Genomic DNA, 25,431 nt, shown 5'->3' with positions numbered 1-25,431 from the left:
ATCCCTCTAAAACGATGGGATTCCTTCGCCAAGCCAAAGCCCGACCCCTTTTTCATTGAGTGTGTGAGTGCTTAACCGTGTGTGTGTGTGCGCGCGCGCGCGCGTGTGTATGTGTGTGTGTGTGTGTGTGTGTGTGTGTGTGTGTGTGTGTGTGTGTGTGTGTGTGTGCAGGAGGTGTGGATAAGGGTCATCCAACCGGCCCAGGGGTGCGATTTCCACTCGCCGGAGGGAGGGTAAGTGAGCGGTCCCAAGACCCCGAAAACCCCCGAGCTTGAAATAAACATCACCGCGCACGTCGCACACTTTAAAACCAACACACGGAAACATCACCGAGGTCCTCCGACAACGCAGCAGGAGATTATTCTTTAATACACCTGCAAACAGATAATCACTCATTTTTCACTCTTTGTGCTTCTTTAAAATGGAGGAAAACTCTGCATCGTTCCATCAAACAGAAATATTACAGAAGTCTTTTTGCATCATTTTCAAAGCTGCATCCACCAACTTGAAAAAAAAAAAACTGCCTCCAGAGCTCCAGTTTTACTTCATCTGAGTCTATTTCATTTGATTAATCACATATTAGTCATCAGTTTGCACCACTGAAGAAGAAAGTCATCTCACGTCTCCTCTCCTACACACAGACTGAAGAACTGAGCTGTTTGAGGTTATAACTGTTGTAAAGTTTTGTTGAATCACTTCAAACCCTTTAAACTTCACTGAGTTTACTTCAATAACGACCGAAAGCATCTCGTTTTAAACGAAAACCTGCAGTTTCTTGAGCTGCTCGTGATTTTTACTGTCAGAGTCTAAGTGCTTTTAGTTTTTAGTGAAAAAGAGGTTTTAAACACAGAAAACATCCAGCGAGGTGCTTTTATTCTGTCATAGAAGTGTGAGGTCACAAATAGTTATTATTTCATCATCAGACATCTTATTTCATGACTAACAGTCAAATCCAGCTGTCGAGTTTACTGTCACAGAAAACTGGAAAAACTTCCACAAATTCACAACTGAGAAGCTGCAGTCTGTGAATTTGGGGTATTTTTGGTAAAAAATAATATTTAAACTGTTAATTATTTGCCAAATTTTTGCCATTTCATAGTTTGCGTGTTGACTAATTGATCCATGAACTGATGCTTTCATCTTTATTGGTTCCTGTTTCAGTTCAAACAGAACTGAATTTTTAAACCTCATGAAAATCATAAAGTTGAAAAAAAAACACAACAGAAATGTGCATAAAACGATTCACGAGACATCTCGAGTGTTTCCTGTCATTCAGCAAAATCCTCATTTAGCTCCGGGACTTTCTGTCAAAACTCATGACCTTCATCAGCAGATTTCACTCTGCTGTCAGTTGAGTTTTACATGTTTTAAATGTCCTTTTTGTTGGATTTCAACACTTCGTTGAAACAGGATGTGAAAGATTTGAAATACAACTACTGTAAGAGAATTGAGAGGGAAAATATATTTTTCTTGAGGATAAATGATCCCAAACTTCGACAAAAAACATTCAATTTATCAGCTAGAATATGAGCATAAAATCACACAGGAGATATTTAAGATTTGTTGAGTTTTGAGTGTCGTTGGATTTAAATGTAAAAAACACAATGTGTATGTTACATACATGTAAAATATCCATCAGGGTGCCGGACGCACAGATGTTCACATGTTTTACATTTCTTTACCTCCTAAAGTCTTGATTTTCCCTTCAAATGATCCTTTAAGTTTCTTTAAATTCATAGATATCTCTGTTTTAATACTGGAGGTCTTTTACAAACAAAATGCATCTGAAACTTTTGGATCTCCACCAGAATTCAACGTGAAGTTTTGTGACTTTGTGTAGCTGCAGATTGTCGGTAATATAGTTTGTATTGACAGACTTTAACATAAGAATATGAAGATTTGGCTGTCGGGCGACAACAAAGCACTGTTTTCTTTATTATTTGCATTTTTTAAATTATAATTTTATATATATGAAATGTTACAAAATAATCTGGATTTTAGAAACACACCTGAGCAACTGAACTCTGCAGGTTTGGAGGTAATTTAAACAAGAAACAACATAACTTCACGTTTTTATTTGTTCATTAAAATGTTTAGTTGTATTTGTGTAAACTTTGTCTTTATTTAAATGTTATTTCAAAGTCTCTCTTCGCTGCTCGGTGGAGGATGCAGGATAATCCCTTTACAGGTTTTATGCCCCAAATAAACACAACAAAAATAAGATATACTGTTTAATAAAGATCAGAATGAACCACAAAAAACATAAAATGACAAATAAACTCCATTTTAATGTGATAAAAATCACCATAAAGAAGACATGAGCTCTGAAAAATACTTCCCCGAGCTCAAACACAGAAAAGCAGCAAATACTGACAAAAGGTTTGGTACATTAGAGAAACAATTGAAACCTTAAAACTGCTGCAGATTAATTTTCTGTCCTTCTTTAGTTCTCCTCGGCTGCACAGCGTGAGTTCGATGCCGCTCTCGGAGTTTAAAAGCTTCTATTCGGCTCCTTTTTGTCACTTTTTCTTCTCCAGTTTTGTACCAAATGTTTTCAGCTTTGAGAGACGTCCATTGTTCTGAAGCTAAAAAGGCTGCATTATGTGTGTGTGTGTGTGTGTGTGTGTGTGTGTGTGTGTGTGTGTGTGTGTGTGTGTGTGTGTGATTTTGAGAAAATACTTTGGGAGATTGAATAAAAAATGAAATGATAGAGCAGCTGTTCCATATTTATTACATGGAAGGCACTTAAAAGGCTGCGAAAAGGAAATCTGTGCGTGTGTGTCGGCCGCCGTGTTACACGTCGCTGCAGCGCTCCAACCAAATGTTTGTGGTTTTTTGCTTTTGCTTTATTTATTTATTCATTTATTTATTTGTTCTCTGGTGAGCGGGATTACCTCTGAATTATGGAACAGTCCCCTTTCTCTCCTTAAGTAAAAAATAACATCTGTCCGGCAAATGGAGAGCTTAGTGTTTCTCTATAATTAATGGTAAAAGCCTCCAGAGCCGCACATAAAATATAAATCCTGCATACAGCCCCCCCTCCCTCCCCATAACAAAGAGGGCGAGAGAATGCAGAGGAGGAGGAGGAGGAGGAGGAGGAGGAGGAGGAGGAGGAGGAGGGCAGCAGGTCAGTGAGAGAAGAGGAAGAAATACAAAAAAACCCAAACAGAAGCAAAGAGCAGATTAAAGAAAGCGGTCAGCTCACTTCATAAAATAAGTTTAAAAGACTGTTTCTGCAGGTGAATTTAAATAAATTAAGATTATTTTTAGTTTTGATTTTACATAGTTTTTGTTGACTACAGTTCATTTCTGTTGATATTTCTAGGTATAAAAGAAAAGACAAGAAGAGCATTTTTTACTCCCTTTGTTTTAAATTGCAGCAAGTTAAACCACCTGAACCGTTAACTCAAAGTTAATAAAGGATCAGAATATGTTTATAATGTGTGTGAATATAATAATATAGAAATGCCACCGACCCTCAGAGTCCCTCTGTCACTTCCTGTGTATCTAATTTAGTCCAAACCTGAACAGGTGCAGCTGACGTCCTGAAGACAGATGCTGCTTCTCCACCGGAGAACTTCTGGTTCCAGAACCGGTTCTATTCTGGAACTGTGGAACCGGGCTGCCATCAGCAGAACAGTTGCATCACCATAGCAACGGACTGTTTATACTGGAACAGTGAATGTAGGTCAGGGAGGGAAGACCGAGATGATGGACGTCGCAGAGTTTAAAACGTTTCATGTTTTTTTGTCCCTTTTTTTTTTTACTAGAGGACTCGTCCTACTATGCTTCTGATTGGCTGGTTCTCCTTAGCTCCGCCCCTGATTGGCTGATACTCCTCAGCTCCGCCCCTGATTGGCTGGTACTCCTCAGCTCCGCCTCTGATTGGTTAATTGCTCATTGCCCTTTGTTGTTAGGTTGGTAAATAGCTAGGGTTATATAATGTAAGAATATCAGGGTTATCAGCCAAGTGAGGGGGCGGGGCTAAAAGAATAAAAAGCTTTTAGCTTCTTTTTTCAAATATTAACTTCAGTCAAACAGAATCAGATTTAGACTGAGAGTTCATGAATTAAATGTCAAATATGTTGATTCGCAGACCTTTCATTGTATAGTCCTTCAAATTAAGACACGCCCACTGATGACATCATCAAAATTCGTGCTATTTTGCGGTTTTACCATAATGAGTCCTCTATCTCATTCACTGATTTATATCAGGACGTCTGAAGTGATTTTGCACCGAAAATAAAAAGTATTTGATCGATTGAAGTTCCCGCCAAAATAAAATTAACACGTTTGTTTTTATTTTCTTAAAACGCAGAATGATCATTATTCGGTTTTCTGTGATGCAGCTGCCCGTGTACACATAAACACGTCTTCACACACCCTCATCATCATCATCATCATCATCCTCATCATCATCATCATCATCATCATCCTCAGAATGAAGGAAGTGAAGTCTTAACTGGGACAAATTCTGCTTTTATTCATGTGGAGAATATTCAAGCAGACTTCAGTGAAAGTCTAACAGCGACCTCTACAGGTCATAATGTGTCACAACAGCATACAAACAAACATGCAGCTTTATCATTCACTTTAATAGCTTGATATGAGTTTAAATAGTCAAACAAATAATTAACTAATGTTGTCTTAAAGTCGGATTAACTACCATAATGTTCTTATATTTTATTTTCTGAGCTAAGTGTCATCAAATATCATGAATGAATTATGACTGGTCTTATTTTCCTGACATATTTCTGGGAAATAATTTATTTATTATTTATGTATTATCTGGAGTTGCTAAAACATTATAGAAGTATATGCCTCCATCTATGTTTACTATTAGCTATTTATTATATTTTTAAGCCTTATTTTAAAAGTATTTATTATTCGATTTTCGTTGTTTATTTTTTTTAAATATATTTTATGTTATTTATAATTCAATTGCTCAATGTTTAACGTGTTATCACCGTTATTTTTCATGTTTTGTTTTATTTTCACGAAGAATTAGTTACATAATTATATATGTTAGAATTATGCTCCTGCAAAGTATGAATTTCTTCATCACGGATAATTTAACTGTTAAAACACTACTATATTGACATAATTTGTCATAAATAATTCATAGTTTATAATCAATAGTTCATGAAGTTTATCATTATTTTTATTCTTGCGGAACGAATAATGTCAAAGACACAGTTCCCCGCCGGAGCGTTATAGATGTGGGACGGGAGCGATGTAAAGATGGCGGCGGCCCTGGTCCAAATGTCATGTTTGTATCGGGGGATGTTGGCGGTCAGGGCCGCCGGCATCAGGCCGCTGATCCCCGGCCTGGTCCCGGCGCAGTTCCGAGCCTTCTCAGTTCGGAAGGAACCGGAACTGGAGGAGAACCCGTTCTTCAACAAGTACCAGGACAAGATCCAGAAGCTCCGCAGGTCAGCGGCTGAACGCGAAGGGACGTCCGAATCCCCGTTAGAAAGGCGCTCGTTTTAAGGATCACGTCGCATTTGACAACGTAACACACACCGCAGTGTTTTGTGTAAGATGTCATTAAAAGTGTGACTGGTTAAAGATTAATTCGGCTCATATTTAAATCATCCAGCATCACGTTTACTAATAATTATCTTCAAGGTAAATGTTTTAACTCCCATTAAATGTGTAACTCAAAGGCAAAGACTTTTCAACTAAATTGAACTTGAAGTGTGATTATTTATTAGTAGACTTTTCTATAAATATAATTGAATACATTTTGAGCCTTTATGTTCTAAAAGCAAGAAATAAATCGGATTATTTTTTTTTTAAAACGAGTGAACTAATTTCACCACCGATTAATTAATCTCTCAATTTTATATTTTGATTAAATGTTTAGTTTGTAAAATGTCAATCAGAAGTTCCCAGAACACAAAGCAAGGTGTTGAAATAGATTTTTTAAATGATGATAATAATCTTATTTTAAATTTAATAACATTGAAAGAGTTTGTTGAAAGGCTCTCTGGGATGTGAACGACTGTTTCAGAAACACAGATGATCCAGTAGCCTAAAGTTCCTTTATTATATTTCAGGTTTAACTGATTTTTTTAAAACTTGTTTTTAGTGTCAAACCGCAGGAGTTCAAGACCCGACTGGAGCAGCGCCATGAGGCCAAGAAGGAGGTGCTGGGACAGTCCAAGCAGGCAGAGTTCATCAGGGTGATGGAGCAGGAGGTGAAGAGGCAATCACGAAATAAAATATGTCCTCAGAGTTCCTGAAATGTTCCTGATCAAAATCAGGAGCTCAAACTGGAACATAACTTTTGTTGTGGGAATCTTTTGCAGTTGGAGAAAAGGGACAAGATGGCGGCCGGCGACGGAGCATCAGGAGGTTTCACGAAGGACAAGGTGAGACGAGGAGCTTAAAAACGAGACTCCTGCGCAGATGAACCAGCGTATGAGGGACGTGTGTCTCCGACGGTCACGACAGTTTCTTCATTGTGAGAAAAATATTATCAGGTTTTGTTATTTTTCTGGTTTAGTTTATACTTATCAAACAAAATTTAGACTTTTGACCTGCGGTGTTCCCCAAGGCTCCGTCCTCGGGCCCCTTGTTGTTTTCTATGTACGTGTTTCTATCAGTATTTATTGTTCGCAAACACAATATTTATTTTGAGCTTTTTTCAAACAGATTTTTGTTGTTGTTTTAAAACTGGTTTTCTTGCTCAGACGTTGGGCTCCATCCTGAACCTGGAGATGATCAAGAACATGACGGGCGAGGAGATATCCGAGGTGAGTCCGTCGTATTCAGGGTTTTTAATCTCAGTTTCTGTATTCGTCGTCTAGTTTCGCCTCCAGATGGTCGCTTCGCTTCCTGCCGTCTCCCCTGATTTGTTTTTCTTCTCTCAGCTTTGGATGAAATATTATTCCACCAAGGACACGATCAGCGCCGTCGTCCCGGTGAGCTTCAACACTCAATCTCAGCATCTCGTTATTTACGTTAGAACAAATGTCAGGAAAAAAAAAAGCTGCACACAATCAGAAAAAAAACAAAAAAAAACGCTTTCAATCGAAATGAGACGGATACAAATATTTGTTTGGAATAAATACACACAAAAATATAGTAAATACACCTTAACACTCCTCAGCTGCACAATGAAGTTAGTAAATAACTTGATAAACAGTTTTATGGATGATGTCACATCCTGTCTGCACTTCTATTCAGACGCAGATCTACGATGTGATTTTCAGCCGATCTCAGTCGTGTCAGATGGTGAGTCGGAGACACGATGAGGAAACGCTCAAAGTTATTAATGAACCAGATATTCTCCTCTTTTATTTTTTATTTTTTTCTAACTCATCACCATGGCGACCGTGTCTCTCTCCTCCAGTTTCTGTACGCGCTGCCTCAGAAGGAGGGTTACGAGTTCTTCTTGGGTCAGTGGTCCGGACACGAGCTGCACTTCTCCTCCCTCATCAACGTGCAGGTAAAAGAAAAAACGCCATCGTGCTGCCGGGAAAGTCTAAAACAACTCTCCCCCGGGCTTCTCGACAAAATCTTTTCATACCCTGAAAAAGGAATCGTCAGCTGAATGTTTCGGTAACGTTTCGGTTCTGTCCTCATCGTCTGTGTCCAGACGCTCGGCGAGAACGCGCCCAGTCAGATGATCCTCTACCACTACCCCGACCTGCGGGAGGAGAAGGGCATCGTGCTCGTGACGGCCGAGATGGACCCCAAGTTCATAGTAAGTGGCAGGAAGTGACCATATTTGGACGAGCTGGGGGAGGAGCCAGCGGTGGATCTGACCGATCTGATCGGAAACCTGACGATACTACGTCCCGCCCACCGATAGCTGTAACCTGACTGCACCACAGGCCTGTCAATCAAACAGACACGCCCCCAAAAACAGGTCTTCTTGAATCTTCTTTTCTAATGAATGAGGGATTATTTTCAGATGGACCTCCAGAAAACTAATAAGAAGGAGTGACTTTAGCTAACAACACCGAGATAACTGATGGACACATTTTATTCACTTTGGATTTGATGAGAGAAGTTGAATGGGAGTCTATGGAGCCGGAGGCTTTTTGGAGCCGACCTCTAGTGGCGCTCGCTGGTATTGCAGCTGAAGACACTTCTGCATTTTTCAGAGCCGGAAGCTACGAACTCTTTTAAATACAGTCTGTGATAACAACTAAACCATCTGTCCCTCCTGTCCTCCGCAGACCGTCCACCAGGCTCAGTGTTTGGCCAATCAGGTGCAGCTGTTCTACGGCACACAGCGGCAGGAGACGTACCGATTGGTGGAGACGTTCAACCACCGGCCTGCCGACTTCAAACACATGTTGGTGATCGCAGAGCTGGAGCAGAGCGGGCTGGGGTCGCCGGCGGCAACGCCCCCTGGGAGTCCCTGAAGATGGACCGAAGTCGCCTCCAAGACTGTCGGACCGTTAATCAGCACTTTCCATTGGGACTGACTTGTTTAAATCTGCAGCAGCAGCGGACGTCGTTTCAGAAAAAATAAAAAAAAATTTTTTATTTAAAGAAGCACAAACAGTTTCTCTGACGATCTGACGTCTTTTCATCGTGCTTTCATTTAAAACTACAGAAACATAATGTAGTGATAGATAAAACCCCTCACTGTACCCGACTCTTCATGTCAGACTGGACCAGAAAGACTTTGTTAGTTCAGCAGCTGAATTCAAACACCCAAATGAGACTTAATAAATCATCTTCCAAAGCCTAAATCTTTTAATCTGTTTATTTTAATGCTGAAATTGACCAAAAATCACATTTTCAGTTTCAGCTTCAGTTTTTTTTCAGTCCAGTTCTTCATATCAGCCCAGCAGAGCAGGTTTTTTTTTTTACATTTTTATTCCAGCAGCAGGAGATGAAGTCATCGACGCTGGTAGCAGTGCTGCAGAGCGTTTGAGACGGTGAGGCACCGACCGGGCTCTCCATCTCGTCTGGAGGACGTCCAACATCTCGGGAAACCGACGACCGTCCCTTCATCCGACCGGTGTCGTCCACGAGCTGCACGCAGCGGTAGGAACGCTTCCACACTCGGTCTGCCGGCTTCTGTTGATGGTTTATTGCCCCCTAGTGGTCAGACGTCAGTAAATCAAGAGACTGCATTTAAACCAGCAAGGCTGTCTTTAACCTAATGATGTGAAAATAAAATCTCTCGACCTACAGAGAATGATCAGCTGGATCTGCAACTCCAGTTCAGCTTCACGGAGCTTCAGAGGACCTCGTTTAGCTGTCCAGGATGTGAATGTACTTTTTTTAAGGTCCTTCTCACCTCCCTCAAAGTGTCAGTGGATCAAAAAAAAAAGAAGCTAAATAAAACATGAGGAGCATTAAGCAGCAAACAAAATCCAGTTATTTCCCAAAAACGGAGTGAATATTAAGACTTATTATTCACGTGGTCACAAACATGAATCAGCGTGTTTGCTAACAAGTTCCCCATTTTTGTCTCCAAGGAAACACGTCGGCAGTTCTGATTGGTTCGATTTGCTCTGATAAATGTAGTTTGGCAGCAGAGACTTGGTTCAAAACAAAAGCTCAAAAACTCCGAACTTTCACCTTTTGTGGATTTTTTGTTTGAATATTTTGTTGAAAACTTTGTGCAATCAGGGAACTGTGAATCTCTGCTAACTACGACCGGCGCTAATGAGAACTTAAAAAAACCAAAACAAAGTAAGATATAAAGAAGCTAAAATAATATTTGACTAAATATTGTGATTTCAAATTGTGACCTGAAACACTTGAATGTTTCGGGACGATCAAACCACTTGTATATTTCCGTGTGTCACGGAGCACACTGTCTCAAACAGTAATCAAATCAATACAAGTCATAATAACAGTAGTTCATTGTTCACTTTTATTGTATTTACACATGAAAAAAAGAAAATACTGTGCAAATCCCCAAACAAGAGAAGTCGGAGATGATCAGATATTCAAAACTCACAACAGTCGGGACGAATATTTCCTCACTGGCATCCAACAGAGACGTGAACACGGAAGTACAGCAAGCCGGAGGGGACAAAACAAAATGGTGAATCACTTTTGTCCCTTCTGGCTCTCCGTACTCGTGACTGTGGACCACCACGACACAAAAAACACATAAAACAGGCCGTGGCAAAAAAAACAACAACAACAAAGCGTTCACTTTTAGCTGCAACAGACGGTAACGTGCTACGATCCTAGTGGTATCAAAACGTCTAGAAAAAAGTTGGTCGATTAAAAGAAGCGTCGTAGAGTACAGTGGCTGGACATCATCACCTCTCACACACACACACACACACACACACACACACACACACACACACACACACCGTCTCTCCGCGTTGGTGTGTCGTGTTCATTATTGCAGCATTAAAAAAAAAAAAACTACATCAACAAACGATTTGTCACAGTGCATCGAAAAGTACCAAAAAACAACATTAAAAAAAACCCTAAAACTTCTCAAGAGCTTTTAAATCATCCAGAAAACGATGAGATTAAAACACAAGTACTGATGTGAGGATGAAGTCGCACTCAAACCGACTGAAAGCTCAGGAAAGAGTCGAATTCATGCTGAAATGGTTGGTGGTGCCTTCAGGGTCGTAGAAGAACACGGGAAACGGTAGAATCCTCGTTAATTCTTTCAACATCCGTTCTGTAAATTTGTACATGATTGTAACTTTGACATTAATAATTTCAGCAGCTGCGTCGTAGCAAGAAGCGAGTCGACGTTATTTCAGTCGATACAGACGGAGAAATGTGATTTTTTTTTTTTTTACGTCACTGACGCTGTAAATGAGCCGAGTACCAAACTTTAATACTTTCATGGTGTCGATACCATTTATTATCAAAAATACTGTTTACCGGCTCGCCCACGTAGATAAAATCACTGAATCTGACATCAGAGCACCTTATTTCATTTTTAAACTTATTTTTGGCCACATTCATGTTTGCTGTAGTATCAGGAGGCTCCTCTGTAAAAGAAAACTCTCCCCCGCTAAACTGCATGAACACTTAAAGGTTTGTACTGAAATGTAATTCTAGATTTAAAGTGGATTTTATATGTAAGCATCTAAAAACCGGATTTTTTTTTTTTTCGATCCGAGTTTCCTCCCAAAAAAGACTAAATAGATTTAATTGTTTGAACCTGGATTAGATTCAAAAATCACAGAAATGTTTCTCGTCAACATTCGCGTGCTGTAAAACGCACGTCTTTCTTTCATTTGTTTTTTCTCGGCTAAATGAACAAAATCACGAGTTGTTGTGAATCACAGTTGTTTGCTGAAAAAAGAAAACTTCAGTAATATTGAAAATGATTTGGAGAGAAGTCCGACACACAAAAAGATCTGCATCAGAAAAAAATAGTCCACTTTTAAGACTTGTTCAGACAGAACGGCGGACTGCTCACACTGCAGCGGTGCGTTTGTGTTCATGGGACACTTCAGTGCTCTCATTCCCCTCCAGTCTCTGATTTTGGTGCTTTTATTTTGAAGAGGCTCATTTAAGATTTTTAGTGTAACTCATTTTGGCCTCGTTTTTTTTTTTTTTTTTTTTTTTCACCGGCCGTCAGCGGTGACGTGTTTGTCCATCTTTACATACGGTCTAAATTTCTGCTCTGAAATTGTTGTCCTAGCAACAACAGTAAGCTCCTCCCACTTTTAATTCTTGCAAGAGACACATCGTTGTGTTCCTCTCCTCGTCTGTGATTGGCCAACAAAGTCGTCAGATCCACTGGTGGTAAAGAGACGTTTTTCTGAACTATGGTTGTCAGAGCTTTTTATCATCTCCCTCCTCCTCCTCCTCCTCCTCCTCCTCCTCGTCCTCCTCCTCCTCCTCGTTTCTCGGCGTGGCGTTGATCTCCCCCCTGCTGTGATTCCCTGAGTGCTTCCTGTGCAGCCACGTCTCAGTACATAGCCTCCGTGTCTCGGAGGCTCCCGAACGTCAAACTGAAAGTGCTTCCGAGTCTCTTGGTGACGGCGCTGCCGTCCCTCTTTTTCTTCCTGTTCCAGTTCAACAAGGAGGCGGAGCTCTGGCCCTTGGCCCCGCCCATCAGGCGCTGCCGAGTGTTCTCCTTATCGCTGCAGTGGGACAGCATGAAGGCCCTCCGCTCGCACTGCTAACACACACACACACACACACACACACACACACGAATCAGTACACATCCATGGCAACAGCAGAGATATCAAACACACACACTCACACACTCTCACTCTCACACACACACACACACACACTCTCTCGTCCCCTACCTGCGTGTCATGTGAGTGTAAGGTGACCACGCTGATCTCCGCCCCTCTGTCGCTGCAGTTCTTCAGCATGTCCACCACCTCTCCGTGTTTGGCCCACTTACAGTCCTGTCCGTCAACCGCTACGATGTAGTCGCCTTCTCTAAGCCCCGCCTCCTGAACCAGAGAGAAAGAAGCAGTGAAGAAGATCATTTTTCTGCAGAGAACTGATTCACACTTTAAACTGCAACATCGAACCTCGTAAACTTCGGTTCAGAAATAAAACATCGTAGCTTTTATTACACCGCAGCGATCAATAAAATAAACACCAATGAATAACTTTATTATTTATTTTTCTCTTCTCTTCCTCACCTCTGCGCAGCCTCCCGGCACCACGCCGGCCACCAGGACGGGGGAGTCTCCTCTGAGGGTGAGACCCAGGCCCCCCTCTCTCCTCTGCAGCCCGATCAGACGCACCGGGCCCCAGCGGGCCCTCGCACAGAACACCGACAGGGGGCCCTGCAGCACGGGACAGTCGCCTTCAACACAAGGTGTGTGTGTGTGTGTGTGTGTGTGTGTGAGTGAGTGAGTGTGTGTGTGTGAGTGAGTGAGTGAGTGAGTGAGAGAGTGTATGTGTGAGAGTGTGTGTGTGAGAGTGAGTGTGTGTGTGTGTGTGTGTGTGAGAGTGAGAGTGTGTGTGTGTGTGTGTGAGTGTGTGTGTGTGTGTGTGTGTGAGAGTGAGAGTGTGTGTGTGTGTGTGAGAGTGAGAGTGTGTGTGTGTGTGTGTGAGTGTGTGTGTGAGTGTGTGTGTGTGTGAGTGTGTGTGTGTGTGTGTGTGTGTGTGTGTGTGTGTGTGTGTGAGTGAGTGAGTGAGTGAGTGAGAGAGTGTATGTGTGAGAGTGTGTGTGTGAGAGTGAGTGTGTGTGTGTGTGTGTGTGTGAGAGTGAGAGTGTGTGTGTGTGTGTGTGTGAGTGTGTGTGTGAGTGTGTGTGTGTGTGTGTGAGTGTGTGTGTGTGTGTGTGTGTGAGTGTGTGTGTGTGTGTGTGTGTGAGAGTGAGAGTGTGTGTGTGTGTGTGTGAGTGTGTGTGTGAGTGTGTGTGTGTGTGTGTGAGTGTGTGTGTGTGTGTGTGAGTGTGTGTGTGTGTGTGTGTGTGTGTTTCCCCTCACCAGTCTTTGGAAGATGTCCGTAACGTGGACGGTAGAGAAGTTGGGGGCGGTGATGTCGGGTTTCTGCCGGGTGTGAGCTGCAGACAGAAGAACGTTCACTTAACGGCCGTTTAAACCCTGAAACTAACGCAGGTATCGATCGTGGCGTCGCTCGTCCGACTCACACTGGATCTCCGGCGCCTCGGCGGTCTCGTCGAAGTCGTCCTCCCCGGTCCAACTCGGAGTATTTGTCCAAGGAGCGTTTGTGCGTGAGAGACAGGACGTCCTGCAGGATGTCCATCTTCCTCAGGATCTTACACAGGCTGTGGACGCGCATGGCCTCCTCGTGGCGGATGACGGCGCGCCGCAGGTGAGCTTTACCTTCACGGGAGAAAACAAAAAAAAGACTCAACTTCTTCAAATTTGACAGTTGAGTCTTTCTGTTGATGTAACGGATGTTTGCACCAACTCACCGAGCTTTCGACGTTTTTCCGGATCTTGTAGAACCTGGCTGAGAGGCGGCCCGGCAGGAACGTTGACGTAGAACTGGAGGAAGGTCTTCTCTGCTTCTTCATCGCCCTCCTCCTCCTCCTCCTCAGCAGACACTGTAGGGCGACAGTTTAACGTGGAGGGACACAAAACCGAGTGAGGGAGGATCAGAGTTTAGCATGTCGTCCAAAATATCATAAAAAACAAACACTGTATTTCTGGTAAAATGGGGTAGAGGTTAGCAGTGTTGACTCCAGTCAGAAGGTTCTGGGTTCGATACCCTGGCAGGGAGACTTTTTTGTTGTTGTAAAAAATATATTATTGCGTACTTATATGACTTTTAAACATATTAAGGTAGACTGATCAACAGTGTGGTGGTTAGCGCTGTTGACTCCCAGTCAGAAGGTTCTGGGTTCGATACCTTCCCTGGAAGGAGAACATTAACATCTCAGATGAAAAGTCACATCAAGGGCAAGAGTTGAACCTGGAACCTTCTGACCTGAAGGTAACAACACGAACCACTGCACCACCGTGATGTCCTCCATTATATGAATGAAAGTCATCTCAGTCACAAGGTTCTGGATTCCATCAGCGTCCTGGGGAGGATTGTCTCTGGCAATTCATTTCCCCTAAGGGGCCTCATGAGAAACTGGGACTGTTGTGGAGGGCCGGACCAACAGGCTGAACTCAATTCTGCTCAACATTAATTTGACCTCTTTATAAAAAGCAGTAAATTGTATGTTTTTTATTAGCTGCTGCTGGTAGTAGTAGATGTTACAACTCGGCTATTAAAATGTGGTGCAAGCATTTTAAAAACGTCAACATCACATCACTATTCAATCAACATTCACAAAAAAGATTTTGAAAATGTTTGCAGTATTTCAAAGAGCAGCATTAAATTAACTTCATACAAAAATGTAATAAGTGCTATTGATATTTTGTTTGTAGTGTAATTACATCATTTGTGTTTTTCAGTTGTTTTTGTTCAGTGAGAGAAGGGTTAGATATTTATAAGAGCAATGACACCTCCAGCCCACAAAGCACACACAACCAATGATTCAAGTCTTAATGAGGGTAAATAATTACTGACTCACTGAATCAAAGACTGTTTTTTACTGGCTACGGGCTCTGCTACGGGCTCTTGCTTGGTGAGACGTTTAGGGAACGTCTGTAAATTGGGCGACTGAACATTACCTGGGTTACACATGCATGATGTACACTTATTTATGTTTGATTTCTAATTTACCATGCCCAGGTCTGTTTTAGGACTTTAAAACAGAAGGAAAAAGAAACATAAATTGTATTTGCCACATGTGGTATTTAGAAGAAATTTTAAACTGGATTTAAGGACAAAAGTCATTTCTAATGAAAGCTGTAATTTTTCCAAATAAATTTGAGATAATTTAGGGATCCAGATGTTCTGTTTTTAGGTATATATATATATATATATATATATTTGGACGATCCTCAGCCTCTTAATGTGCACAAAAATAAGTACTCAATAAAACTAACAATTTGAGATGGCTGAAGGTTTGATAACCTCCTAAATAATAAGATGAAATCTTTTACTCACACGTGTGGTCACAGAGTGCGACAGCGGCGTAGTAGTGTGCGAGAGCGCGGAAGTGCTCAGATTTGACCTGAACCATGGACGCCCATGAAAACGGCACGTAGTCCTTCATCAGAGGCTGCGTCATGGTCTGCTGCACCAACAGGTAAACATCCGACACCTGCGACACACGCATGCGACACGCAAGGTGAGCGTCACGGGGCACCGACAGAACCAACAGGGACGGACCGGGGGAACGAGCGCACTCACCCGTGCTGCTTCTTGAGCCAGGCGGAGCTGAGAGGTGAAGTGTGAGTCCTGAGTGGTGAGCGTGACGCGCTCAAACACACACTCCTGCACCTGGGCGACCATCAGCCGGACCAGCATGCACAGCGACGGGCAGCTCATGTCCAGACTCGGAGCGTTGGAGAAATTCTCCTTAAGGTAATTAAATGCACCTAAACACACACACACACACACACACACACACACACACACACAAGGAAATGGTTATACAACTTGACGAAACTCAAGAGATCAAGAGAATTAAAAATGGTAAAGAAATCCTTAGTTTCAGCTGTAGATTTAAAAATAAACAAAAGGTGGTAAATGTTCAAACAAAACTGACGGAGCAGCTGAGGTGAACAGGTTCAGCTGCTGGTGTGTAAAACAATGCTTCTTTATGTTTGCAGTCCAACAATGCCAGTGTAACATTATGCTGTGTGTGTGTGTGTGTGTGTGTGTGTGTGTGTGTGTGTGTGTGTTGTTTCTGTACCTGCAGCTCTCTGAAAGGCGTCCACGGCCACGTCGATGCCGGCCGTGGCCGAGCGGTCCTGCCGCGCTCCGATCTGCGTGTACAGAGCTGCGATGTTGAACAACACGCTGCCCTTCTCGAAGGCCAACGCTCGCTGACACGACGGGACGCCGGTCAGAGAGTCGTACCTGAGAGACGAGAAATTAAAAAAAATAACAAAACGGGGGTGAAATCCCTCTTTGCATTGCAGCCTTTTGTATGAAAAGAGTAACGATAACGAATCCAAAAATCTTGAAATTAAAGCTGAAATTCAACACTGGAGTGAAGAGTTGGTGTTAAAGTTAAAGTGCAACGTGAATTCGTCCCCCGGAGTCAGACTGTCAACACCGAGTTCCATTGGGACCTTTCTGAGGCGTCTGGAGGGGAAAACATTCGCTGCAGACCAGCTGAACTGTGGCGCCATGGCAACAGGGTTCTCCAACGGGAAGATTTTGTGCCTCAAAATATATGACCAAAAATATGATCAAGGAACAATTCCCCAAAACACGACATTGGACGGCTGTGGGCCCCCGTCAGGTGGCACAGCTTTAAAAAACAGCCACAATCCTGTAGTGGAAATCACTACATGGGCTCAGGAACACTTGGCTCTAAAGTGGGCATGTTGAAGCTTTTTCTGTTCCGCAAAAATTTCCCCCAAAATCTGATGTTTCTCTGCTCAAGTTTGAGGTCTGTGGTGAATATACAGCATATAGCGCAACTTTAGTTGTGAAGTTATCCATCTTTTTATGGCAGAAAATACAGTAACTGCGATAAGACGCCCAGATGTAGTAACTACAAAGACAAACAGCTTCCTCATTTCTATTGCATATTATAAAACACATGTCAGAGGTTATAAACTCTGTTTTGACTAAGCAGCACAGTCTTTAAAAGGATCGGCGAGTGCGTCCTACCAGTGGAAGTGAACTCCCAGATTCTTGTGAGCCGGGAAGAAGCGCTGGTCCAGGTAGTAGAGCTGGTTGTAGTACTCCATGAGCAGCTCCAGGCCGGCCTGGTTACGACTGGGCGTCCGCATGGCCTGGCCCAACACAACCGGACACATGTCAATACACGTGTGATGTCACCGTTTCTTCTACCGACTTCATAAAATACTGAACCAGATGGATTTTGTAGGAAATTGTTCGGGTGCATTTATGAACCTGTCTGAGCTCCATAAGCTCTTTGAGCTCCTTGTCGTAGAGAGAGCTGTCCTCTCCGTAGTGCTCACAGATGAAGTCCTGCGAGGGGAGACGGAGACATGATGAGAAATCTGCTTCACATTTAAAACTCCGTGAACAAACTGCAGAGGACTTATAATAAATAAAGAATAAAGCCGTTTGTACTACTTTGTGATTTATCAAATATCCTGCTTGACATCATTCAGTAGAATACAAAAATTGTGTCCGTTTCATTGGTTTGTTTTTGTTCGCTGCTCAAATTGAAACTCCTGCATGTTTGTGAGCTGAAAACAAAAAGCTTTGTAGCCCACACATTTACAATAAAATGTAATTTTTATAAAAAGTTTTTGACACTAAATAAATCAAGTCAATTGATGTCTTTTAAATTGATCATCTAAACTGAAAAACTGCTCGTTTAACGAGGTTCCTCCGCTACCTCGTGTTCAAATACTTAAAACTTAAACTCAAAGTGATGTTTACACTTAAAGAACATTTCCAAGAGGTTTAAGGTTGTTTTCACCTGGATAGAAACTGTGAAGTCCACCTCTTTGGTTTCCTTTAAGCCCAGTGGGATCATGGGAACGTTGACGGCCTCGCTGTGAAGGGAAATAAATACATAAATGTGTGTTTGTGTGCATTATTTCACGTTAAACCAAGTAAACAGGTGGCGTAAGGTTCAAGGCAGCGCTGCGCCATCTGCTTCAAGCCCAGCGGGTCCTCTGATCAGTGCTTCATCCTGCTAAGAAGCAAAGCTAAAGCCAAGTATTGACCCTTACACCCTCGCCGCCCCCTCTCCCACACAGCCCCTCCTCCCTCCTCCCCCCATTCACAATGACCACAAACAAGCGCGCACGCCACGGGGTCATTAATGACGCCGTAATCAGGGGATTTATCCCTCCCATGACCCGGAGCAGTGGAAGGAAAAAAGAAAATCTCTAAACACGCACAACTTCTTTTGTGTTGCTACACTTGTGGGAACCATTATTCACATAATTCCCGTAACCTGGACCGGAAACCTAATTCTGCCTTAATCCAAGTCTTATTTTACATGGGGGAAAAACACATTAACTGGTCCTCACAAAGATAGCAGGTCACACACGGATGCTCGTTTCCCCAATTATAATTCAAATTAGTGTTGAATGTGGCCTGGAATGCAGCGGACACAGGAAATGGATCATGATTTGTGTGTGTGTGTGTGTGTGTGTGTGTGTGTGTGTGTGTGTGTGTGTGTGTGTGTGTGTGTGTGTGTGTGTGTGTGTGTGTGTGTGTGTGCCAGAGCTCTCTCACCTGTCCGTCTGGTAGACCTCCATGTTGCTGTTGAGCTCCTCCAGCTCCTCTTTGAGCAGCTGCAGGTTGGAGTTGACGAAGCTGAGCTCCATGGCCACCGTCTCCTTCACCTTGTTGTTGGTCGTCGCCCTGACGGATACAACAAGTTTATTCATATTTAACATGTTCTGGGGTTCCAGAAAAATCAGAGCCATCGCTGGGTTGCCATGGTGACTGATGATGTATGTATATACTTGGCTGGAAATCCCCCCCCCAGTTATGCGATAGTTAAATTTGACCGGCTCAACATTAAGACAGGACCTGAGGTGAAAAAAAACAACAGATGTACCAGTTGGTTTCTTTTTGTACCAAGTTCTCTGTATTTGTACAGTTTTAGATGAAACATGTTAAAATGTGGGACTTCATGTGCAAACAGCCTGTTCAGAGCTGAAGATGATTATGTTCACTTATCCCGGACTTTGATCACAAGGCCTTCGCCTTTCACCCAACTGTCCGCCTCGTGTTATCCCACTGGGAAAGTCTTATTCTCACGTTTACATTTTTTTTTATCCCAAGTTTTAGGCACATTTTTTCAGCACACACTTGCACATTAAGATCACAGCAAGAAGTCACTTGTGTGAGGTGAGTAGACAACGTGTCCTCTGAGGATAATTAGCGTAATCACTACCACTGAAGAGCATCCCGTCCTGCACCTTTAAGAGTCCCCAAATAAAAGTTAAACAGCTGTTAAACAGACTGATGGTGAATTCAAACGGTCATTTTTTAATTCATCCAGTAATTATCAACACCGACCACATCAATAAATTCAGGTTATTCTCTGGTGCTGTTATTCCTAAAGAGTGATGACATTTACATTTTTTTTTAAATCTTTTTTTGAATTTAAAGTCACTCTTTGACAGTTTGAGCAGTTTTCCATTCGTTAGGGTTTAAAAGTGTTGATTATTAACACACTTATCAAAAATGGGCAGCGAGACTCGCCTAAAAGAACAAAAAGGGAAGAGCAGTGCATTTTGGGATATGACTGGTTTGTACACAGCTCAGCTGACCTAACTTGTCTTCAAATAATTACATAACTAATTACATAATTAGTTCAGCTTACATCAACTCGACCTTTAAACAGTTGAGTTTAAATGGCTGTTGATATACAGTGTGCACGTACAGTTAATATGATCAGACATGATAAACTGTGTTGAACTTACATGAGGTCGATGTGCCAAAGAGTGTTTTTTTGGTTTTTGTTTGTTTTCTCAGTGAAATATGTGATTTCTTATTTTGGTCAAACAAACAGTCCAAAACCTCCCAAAGAACAACGACACACGACAAAGAAAAAAGCACCAAATCGATTCAGCTCCGGTTTTATAGACTTATTAACTTTATCCGTTTGTGTTTTGGACTGAAATTCAGACATAAGAAGCGATTTCAAGACGTCACTTTGAACTTGTGATGAATATTCGGGTCTTTTTTTTTTCTTTTCTTTTCCATGTGATTCTTGAACACATGACCAAACTCGGCTCAAACGGCCAACTGAGGTTCACTTTAGAGCTTCTCTTAGATAATCTGCCCAGTTAGACCACTTTACCCTCACCTCTCTCCTCATCCGTCACTCCCTCTCTCTCCCTCTCTCTCTCTCTCTCTCTCACACACACACGCACACACACACGCACACGCACACACACACGCACACACACACACACACACACACACCTATATCTAGGATCAAGCCAAAGGCAATCTGATTAGTCAGCTTTAAACGGGCTGCCAAATATCCCCTTCACACACACACACACACACACACACACACACACACACACACACCCCCGCATACACTCTGCAGCTTTTGAGGGAAAAACAACTCCGTCTCACTCATGACCTGACGTATCAGAGTTACAGAGGAAAAAGTGAGTTGTTTTTCTTTCTCATTTATTTTTGCAATAATAACCGAACCTCATCTGCCTCCCTGCAGAGAAACACCCTGCAGCAACACACTATGACGTCTCCATCGTCCAATCACAGACCCTGATGAGTTACAGCCCCTCTTTCATCTGTAATTAGCATCTTAACCCCCCCTCCCCCCTCCCACCTCCCGTACACACACACACAACAGTTTCAAAACTGAGCGAGGTGAAAATGAAAGCCAGACGTTTTTTTGTGTGTGTTGACCGGAAAGGGGGAGGACAGAAAAAAAAAAAAGGTCTGACGGTGCCAGACACATAAGTAGGGGGGTGGTGGGGGTGTAGATGAGCTTTGACGAAGCTCCGCTGGGAATCCGTGCATGGGAACAGGACGGGAGGTTGGACACAAAGCCGGCTGATTACAGGCCGGCAGGCTGTGTGTTGGTCCTCTTTGTCCCAACAGAAGAGGCAGGAGGGCCTGTTTTATTTCCCCTGAACTGAGTCATCACCTTTTAGGATAACAGCCGCCTGAATCAGGTCAATAATGGAGTTAGAGGAGAGAGTCCAAAACAGGAACAAAAAAAAACAAAAACAAAAATCACAACTTGTTGCTTTGTTGACTGATTAATGGTTTTAAGTCATTAATTCAACAAAAATGCCAAAACATTCACTAATTCCACTGAAATGTGAGGATTTGTTGGTTTTTTTAAATTCTGTTTCACTGCGACATTTGGCTGCAACTAAAAGAATATATATATCACATATATATATATATATTTTATTATATTTGTAATTAATGGCTTGAACTGGTAAAAAAAAGAAAAGAGAAAGTCCGTCAATTTATTGAAGCCCGAGTTGGTTAATTAATGAATTAATGAATTAATATCACACGAGACAAAAAAAAGTTAAAAACATAATCATGTTTTGTGTGTTTTGCTTGTAAAAACAGGCCTAATTGATTATCATAAGAGTGGTTGATTAATGTTCTGTTGACAAATCTGACTTTATCTCCGGTTTTTAAATACTTTGCCAAATGTTGTGAAATGTTGTGAAATGTTGTGAAATGTTTGACTGTTCGTCAGACGGAGGAAACAATCCAAAGAGGATTTTTTTTTTTTTTTTACTTTTTCTGTAATTTTACAGAATGAAATAAAACTTCCCGTGAATGTTAACGAGCGTTTGGTTGCCGCCTCCATCCGTCCTTCGTGAAGATGTTTGTGAAACACTGAGTTTGTCTTAAATCAGAGACGCTGTCGCTTTCTGCGTTGATCTTATTAGATTCTGATATTGGTGCCACGAAGGAGGCTGAAAGTAGCCTCTTGCTTTAATTAAGTGGCTCTTCCTCCTCCTCCTCCTCCTCCTCCTCCTCTTTATGAGTGAGGGAGTAGCAGCAGCAGTGTTTTCACAGAGTTCTGCACAGTGCTGCTATTCATCCTGTAAACGTTCTTTAAAACTGCCACAACAAAAGCGAAGGGCAGATGTATGCACGTATATTATAAGTATGTTATAAGTATGTTATAAGTATGTTATAAGTATGTTATAAGTATACTCTCTGGCCGAGTATTAATTGACCTCCGAGTCGGTGATGAACTTTCACAGGCCGAGGATTCGTTGAGGAGGCGGAGGGAGGAAGAGAGAGAAGCTGGATAAAGATAAAACACTTTGATGTTCTGCCACCGTTTCTTTTTTTTTTAACTTTCTCCAGCAATAAAACTCCTGCGTGAACGACAGCCGGCTGCTTTTCTGACACGAAGCCGCACATTTATACCAAATAAAAAAATGTAAAAAAAAGAAAGAGAGAGAGAAGAAGAAGAAGAAGAGCAGACAAAAATTTGCACAAGCAGAGCGGCACATAAACATGCATGTTCACGCACAATGAACACAAACAGAGCCGTAAAAACTGGGTGGTGCTGGTGTGTGTGTGTGTGTGTGTGTGTGTGTGTGTGTGTGTGTGTGTGTGTGTGTGTGTGTGTGTGTTTAGGAGGGGAGCGACCTTTGACCTTTTCCCATCACGCAACGACAAAGAGTGAACCGACTCGGATGAGACCTGAATGGCAGGAAGAAGCTGAAGCTTTTCAAATTAAAATGAATGACGGGAACATTTATAACGGCCGATAAAGTTGGTCAACACTTTATCAAAACACTTTTTTTTTAAATTTTTTTTTTTTAACCCCAGTTTGTGTCTTTAAATCCCGTTTCTTAAACGGGTTAAAGCCGACACCGTCACCAATTGCCGTGTTTTGTTTATTTCCGTAGTGACAACACGCTGAAACTAAAACCTCGTCGCAGCATCGTCAGCGTGGCGTCCGGTTCCCCCCGCAGCCGCTCACCTGAACAGGTTCTCGGCTCCGGCTCTCATGCGCATCTCCTTGTTGATCTGCTGGTTGATGCGAGCTCGTCGATGCTGCAGTTTGCTGCGCTGAGTCTGCGCGAAGGGATCGCAGCCCTGCGGAGAACGTAAAGAAACAGACGTTTTACAGTTAACTTAAGACAGCTGTGACCGTTAGACGACGATAACCTGGATGAAGCCTTTTAAAAGTGGATAACGTGTCATCAAAATAAAATAACAAAGAAAAAGAAATCGTGAAAATAATCAGTTTTACCAATTTTTTAAAATTCCATTTAACAATCTGACAGAGAGCCAGCGTTAATAGGTGGATTACTTAATCAATTAACCAATCAGCATCCTCGTGTCAGAAGCCTGGTGACACACACAGAAAATTCTCCTGTACTTAAACTAAAGATTAAAAAAAGAGACATTTAGAGAGAGAGCTGCAGCTAGTTAAAAGTTGTGTAGTTTCAGAAATAAGGTGAAAAACTGCCAAATAATTTAGCAAGTAGCAAAACATAAAAGGGGATATTTGTGTTTCTGGACGTCCCCGATGACATCACTCACAGCTGATTACATCCTCTAAAATCTTAAAATAACTCAATGGTTATTTTTAAGTTATTAGCTAATGTGAAAATTGCATTAAGTATCCAATACATGCTGTGCAGCCTGGACAGAAAGCCACCCGAGAGGTTTTACTTCGCTCTCCCATCCTATTTATCGCTGCTCCGACATCTGTGCAGGTAAACACCTGGACCGAGTCCAAGCCCACTTTCTCTGCAGTGCAGCTTTCCAGCAACACACACAGACTAACGTGTAAACCTGTAACCTGCTGTGCAAAAATCTCTCCTCCACTTCACAGTCAGGGAGCAGAAAGGTGAAGCGCTTTTAATCCGCAGTCATTCATAGTTTTCAGCCATGTTTTTCTCCTCGGGAGCAAGAATCTGTTATTTGAATATTATTCTGCCTGATGTACCCGATATTATTCTTTGAATAATGTGAGGCCGGCGTCGGCGCCACTGCAGGTACAAAAAACAGGTTTTGGATTTTCAAACACACCCCGATAGATAGCGATAATTAAAGGATCAGTCGACTCCAATTACAGTAATGCATATTTTTCCACACTTATGGTGGTTTACAGCCACAGTTTGGTTATTTTCTGCTCTAGTTTTTAAAATATCTGAGATTTCTGCTGACAAAGATGTTTATCCAAAGGTCAAGTAAAAATACTCAACGTGTATTTGTTGACCTGCACAGAGGAGGGGTTTATGGGTAAAAAGCAACACCGCTTGTGAAGCCCTCAACAAAAAAAAGTCACAATATTGCTTCAATTAAAACAACTAGTTTGATAGCATGAGTTTTTATTGCATATAATGCACCTTAATGTATGAAAGTAAAATTTTGAAGGACTTGAACTTTACTTGAGCGTTTGATGCGACTTTATATTTCACATTTCTGAGAGAAATATTGTACTTTTTAAGTCTACGACATTTATCTGAGAGCTTTTAAAGATTCAACCAGTGGTTGGAATAAAATAAATAAAAACCAGCGTGTAGTCGAGGTCACAATCGAAATCTCTACAAATTGTTCAACAGCTCCATTAAATTGCGATCTATTTATTTTTCTCTCTCTGGCGTTCTCACATGGTTTCATTAAAATGATGTAATAGCTCAGCAAAAATTTACATGTACTCGCATTTATTAATCTTAAACTGGATATAAACCCACAGTAAACATGCTGCTGAAGACACTGATGCTGCACTATTAATAATCTGATGATGCCATATATAATCAGACTTACTTTAACTACATTTTCACTGCTAATACTTCTGTACTTAAATAGGATTTTTTTTTTTTTTTTTTCATGCAGAACTTTTAACTTTTAAAGGAGTATTTTTTTTTAACATCAATGTATGAGTACTTTTACTTTCCTGAAGGATGTGAGTGTTTATCTTGTGCTGTGTGGGGGGGTCCCGGGGTGTCTCACCTTTCGGATGCTCCCACTCTGGCTGCCGTCTGCGGGTAAGGCTGCGGGCAGGTCTTCGTCCGAGCCGCCGTCTGACAGGGACATGTCGGACCCTCTGTGGGGGGCGAATCATTTAGCTCTGCTGACGTCACCAGTCACACATACAACACACCGCACTTAAAACTCAACTTCTCAGCTTTTTAAAAGATGGTTAAATAAACCCGCTTTTTTCACCCCCCCCCCCCTCTCTCTCTCTCATCCCCCCCCCCCCCCCCCCCCCCCAAAAAAAAAAAAATTAAACCTAAACTGGCGCGTTCAGTTAGCTAACGTTAACCACTTGCCTCAAAGCAGCTTCTTCCATCGTGAAGTGAAAAGACACCGGCGGGTCGACAAGTCCCTACATTCCTCCACAGCTTCTTTTTTTTCCGCCAACTTTGTGAAAAAAGATTCCAAGTAAACAGGAAACTCCAAGAACCGGAGTTTTAAGTGGCCTCGCTCGCCGCTCCGACACCTCCTCCGCTCGCGTTTTGTTTTTTCTTTCTGGTGTGCAAGCTGCGAGAGCTTATTCACAGAGGCGGGCCGCGAAAGGGAGAGGCTTAGCCAATCGCG

General features: G+C 42.1%; 2 protein-coding genes across 2 annotated transcripts; one reads left to right on the top strand and one right to left on the bottom strand.

Annotated features, from left to right (window-relative positions):
- The first annotated feature begins 5,206 nt into the window (after window positions 1-5,206).
- Window positions 5,207-8,711, top strand: atpaf1 (ATP synthase mitochondrial F1 complex assembly factor 1). The gene is made up of 9 exons (XM_069152920.1): window positions 5,207-5,432; window positions 6,092-6,200; window positions 6,312-6,374; window positions 6,696-6,758; window positions 6,876-6,926; window positions 7,192-7,239; window positions 7,358-7,453; window positions 7,604-7,711; window positions 8,190-8,711. Exons 1-9 carry the CDS (start codon window positions 5,218-5,220, stop codon window positions 8,376-8,378), a joined length of 942 nt encoding a protein of 313 aa, XP_069009021.1. The 5' UTR covers window positions 5,207-5,217; the 3' UTR covers window positions 8,379-8,711.
- Window positions 8,712-9,830: 1,119 nt separating this feature from the next.
- On the bottom strand, window positions 9,831-25,333 carry rhpn1 (rhophilin, Rho GTPase binding protein 1). The gene is given in 17 exon segments (XM_069152917.1): window positions 9,831-12,082; window positions 12,222-12,374; window positions 12,570-12,716; window positions 13,365-13,441; window positions 13,529-13,571; window positions 13,573-13,724; window positions 13,817-13,948; window positions 15,406-15,562; window positions 15,652-15,839; window positions 16,157-16,323; window positions 17,086-17,210; window positions 17,332-17,409; window positions 17,870-17,945; window positions 18,637-18,765; window positions 22,859-22,974; window positions 24,844-24,937; window positions 25,164-25,333. Coding segments are annotated over 17 exon segments (2,064 nt in total). The 5' UTR covers window positions 25,184-25,333; the 3' UTR covers window positions 9,831-11,872.
- Window positions 25,334-25,431: the final 98 nt, after the last annotated feature.

This window comes from Embiotoca jacksoni, unplaced genomic scaffold, assembly GCF_022577435.1.
Source record: "Embiotoca jacksoni isolate LCO1_2020_lvr unplaced genomic scaffold, fEmbJac1.0.p SCAF_19, whole genome shotgun sequence".
Lineage (NCBI taxonomy): Eukaryota > Metazoa > Chordata > Actinopteri > Embiotocidae > Embiotoca > Embiotoca jacksoni.
Note: the sequence above shows the minus strand (reverse complement) of the source record. Positions and strands in the feature narration are given on the sequence as shown.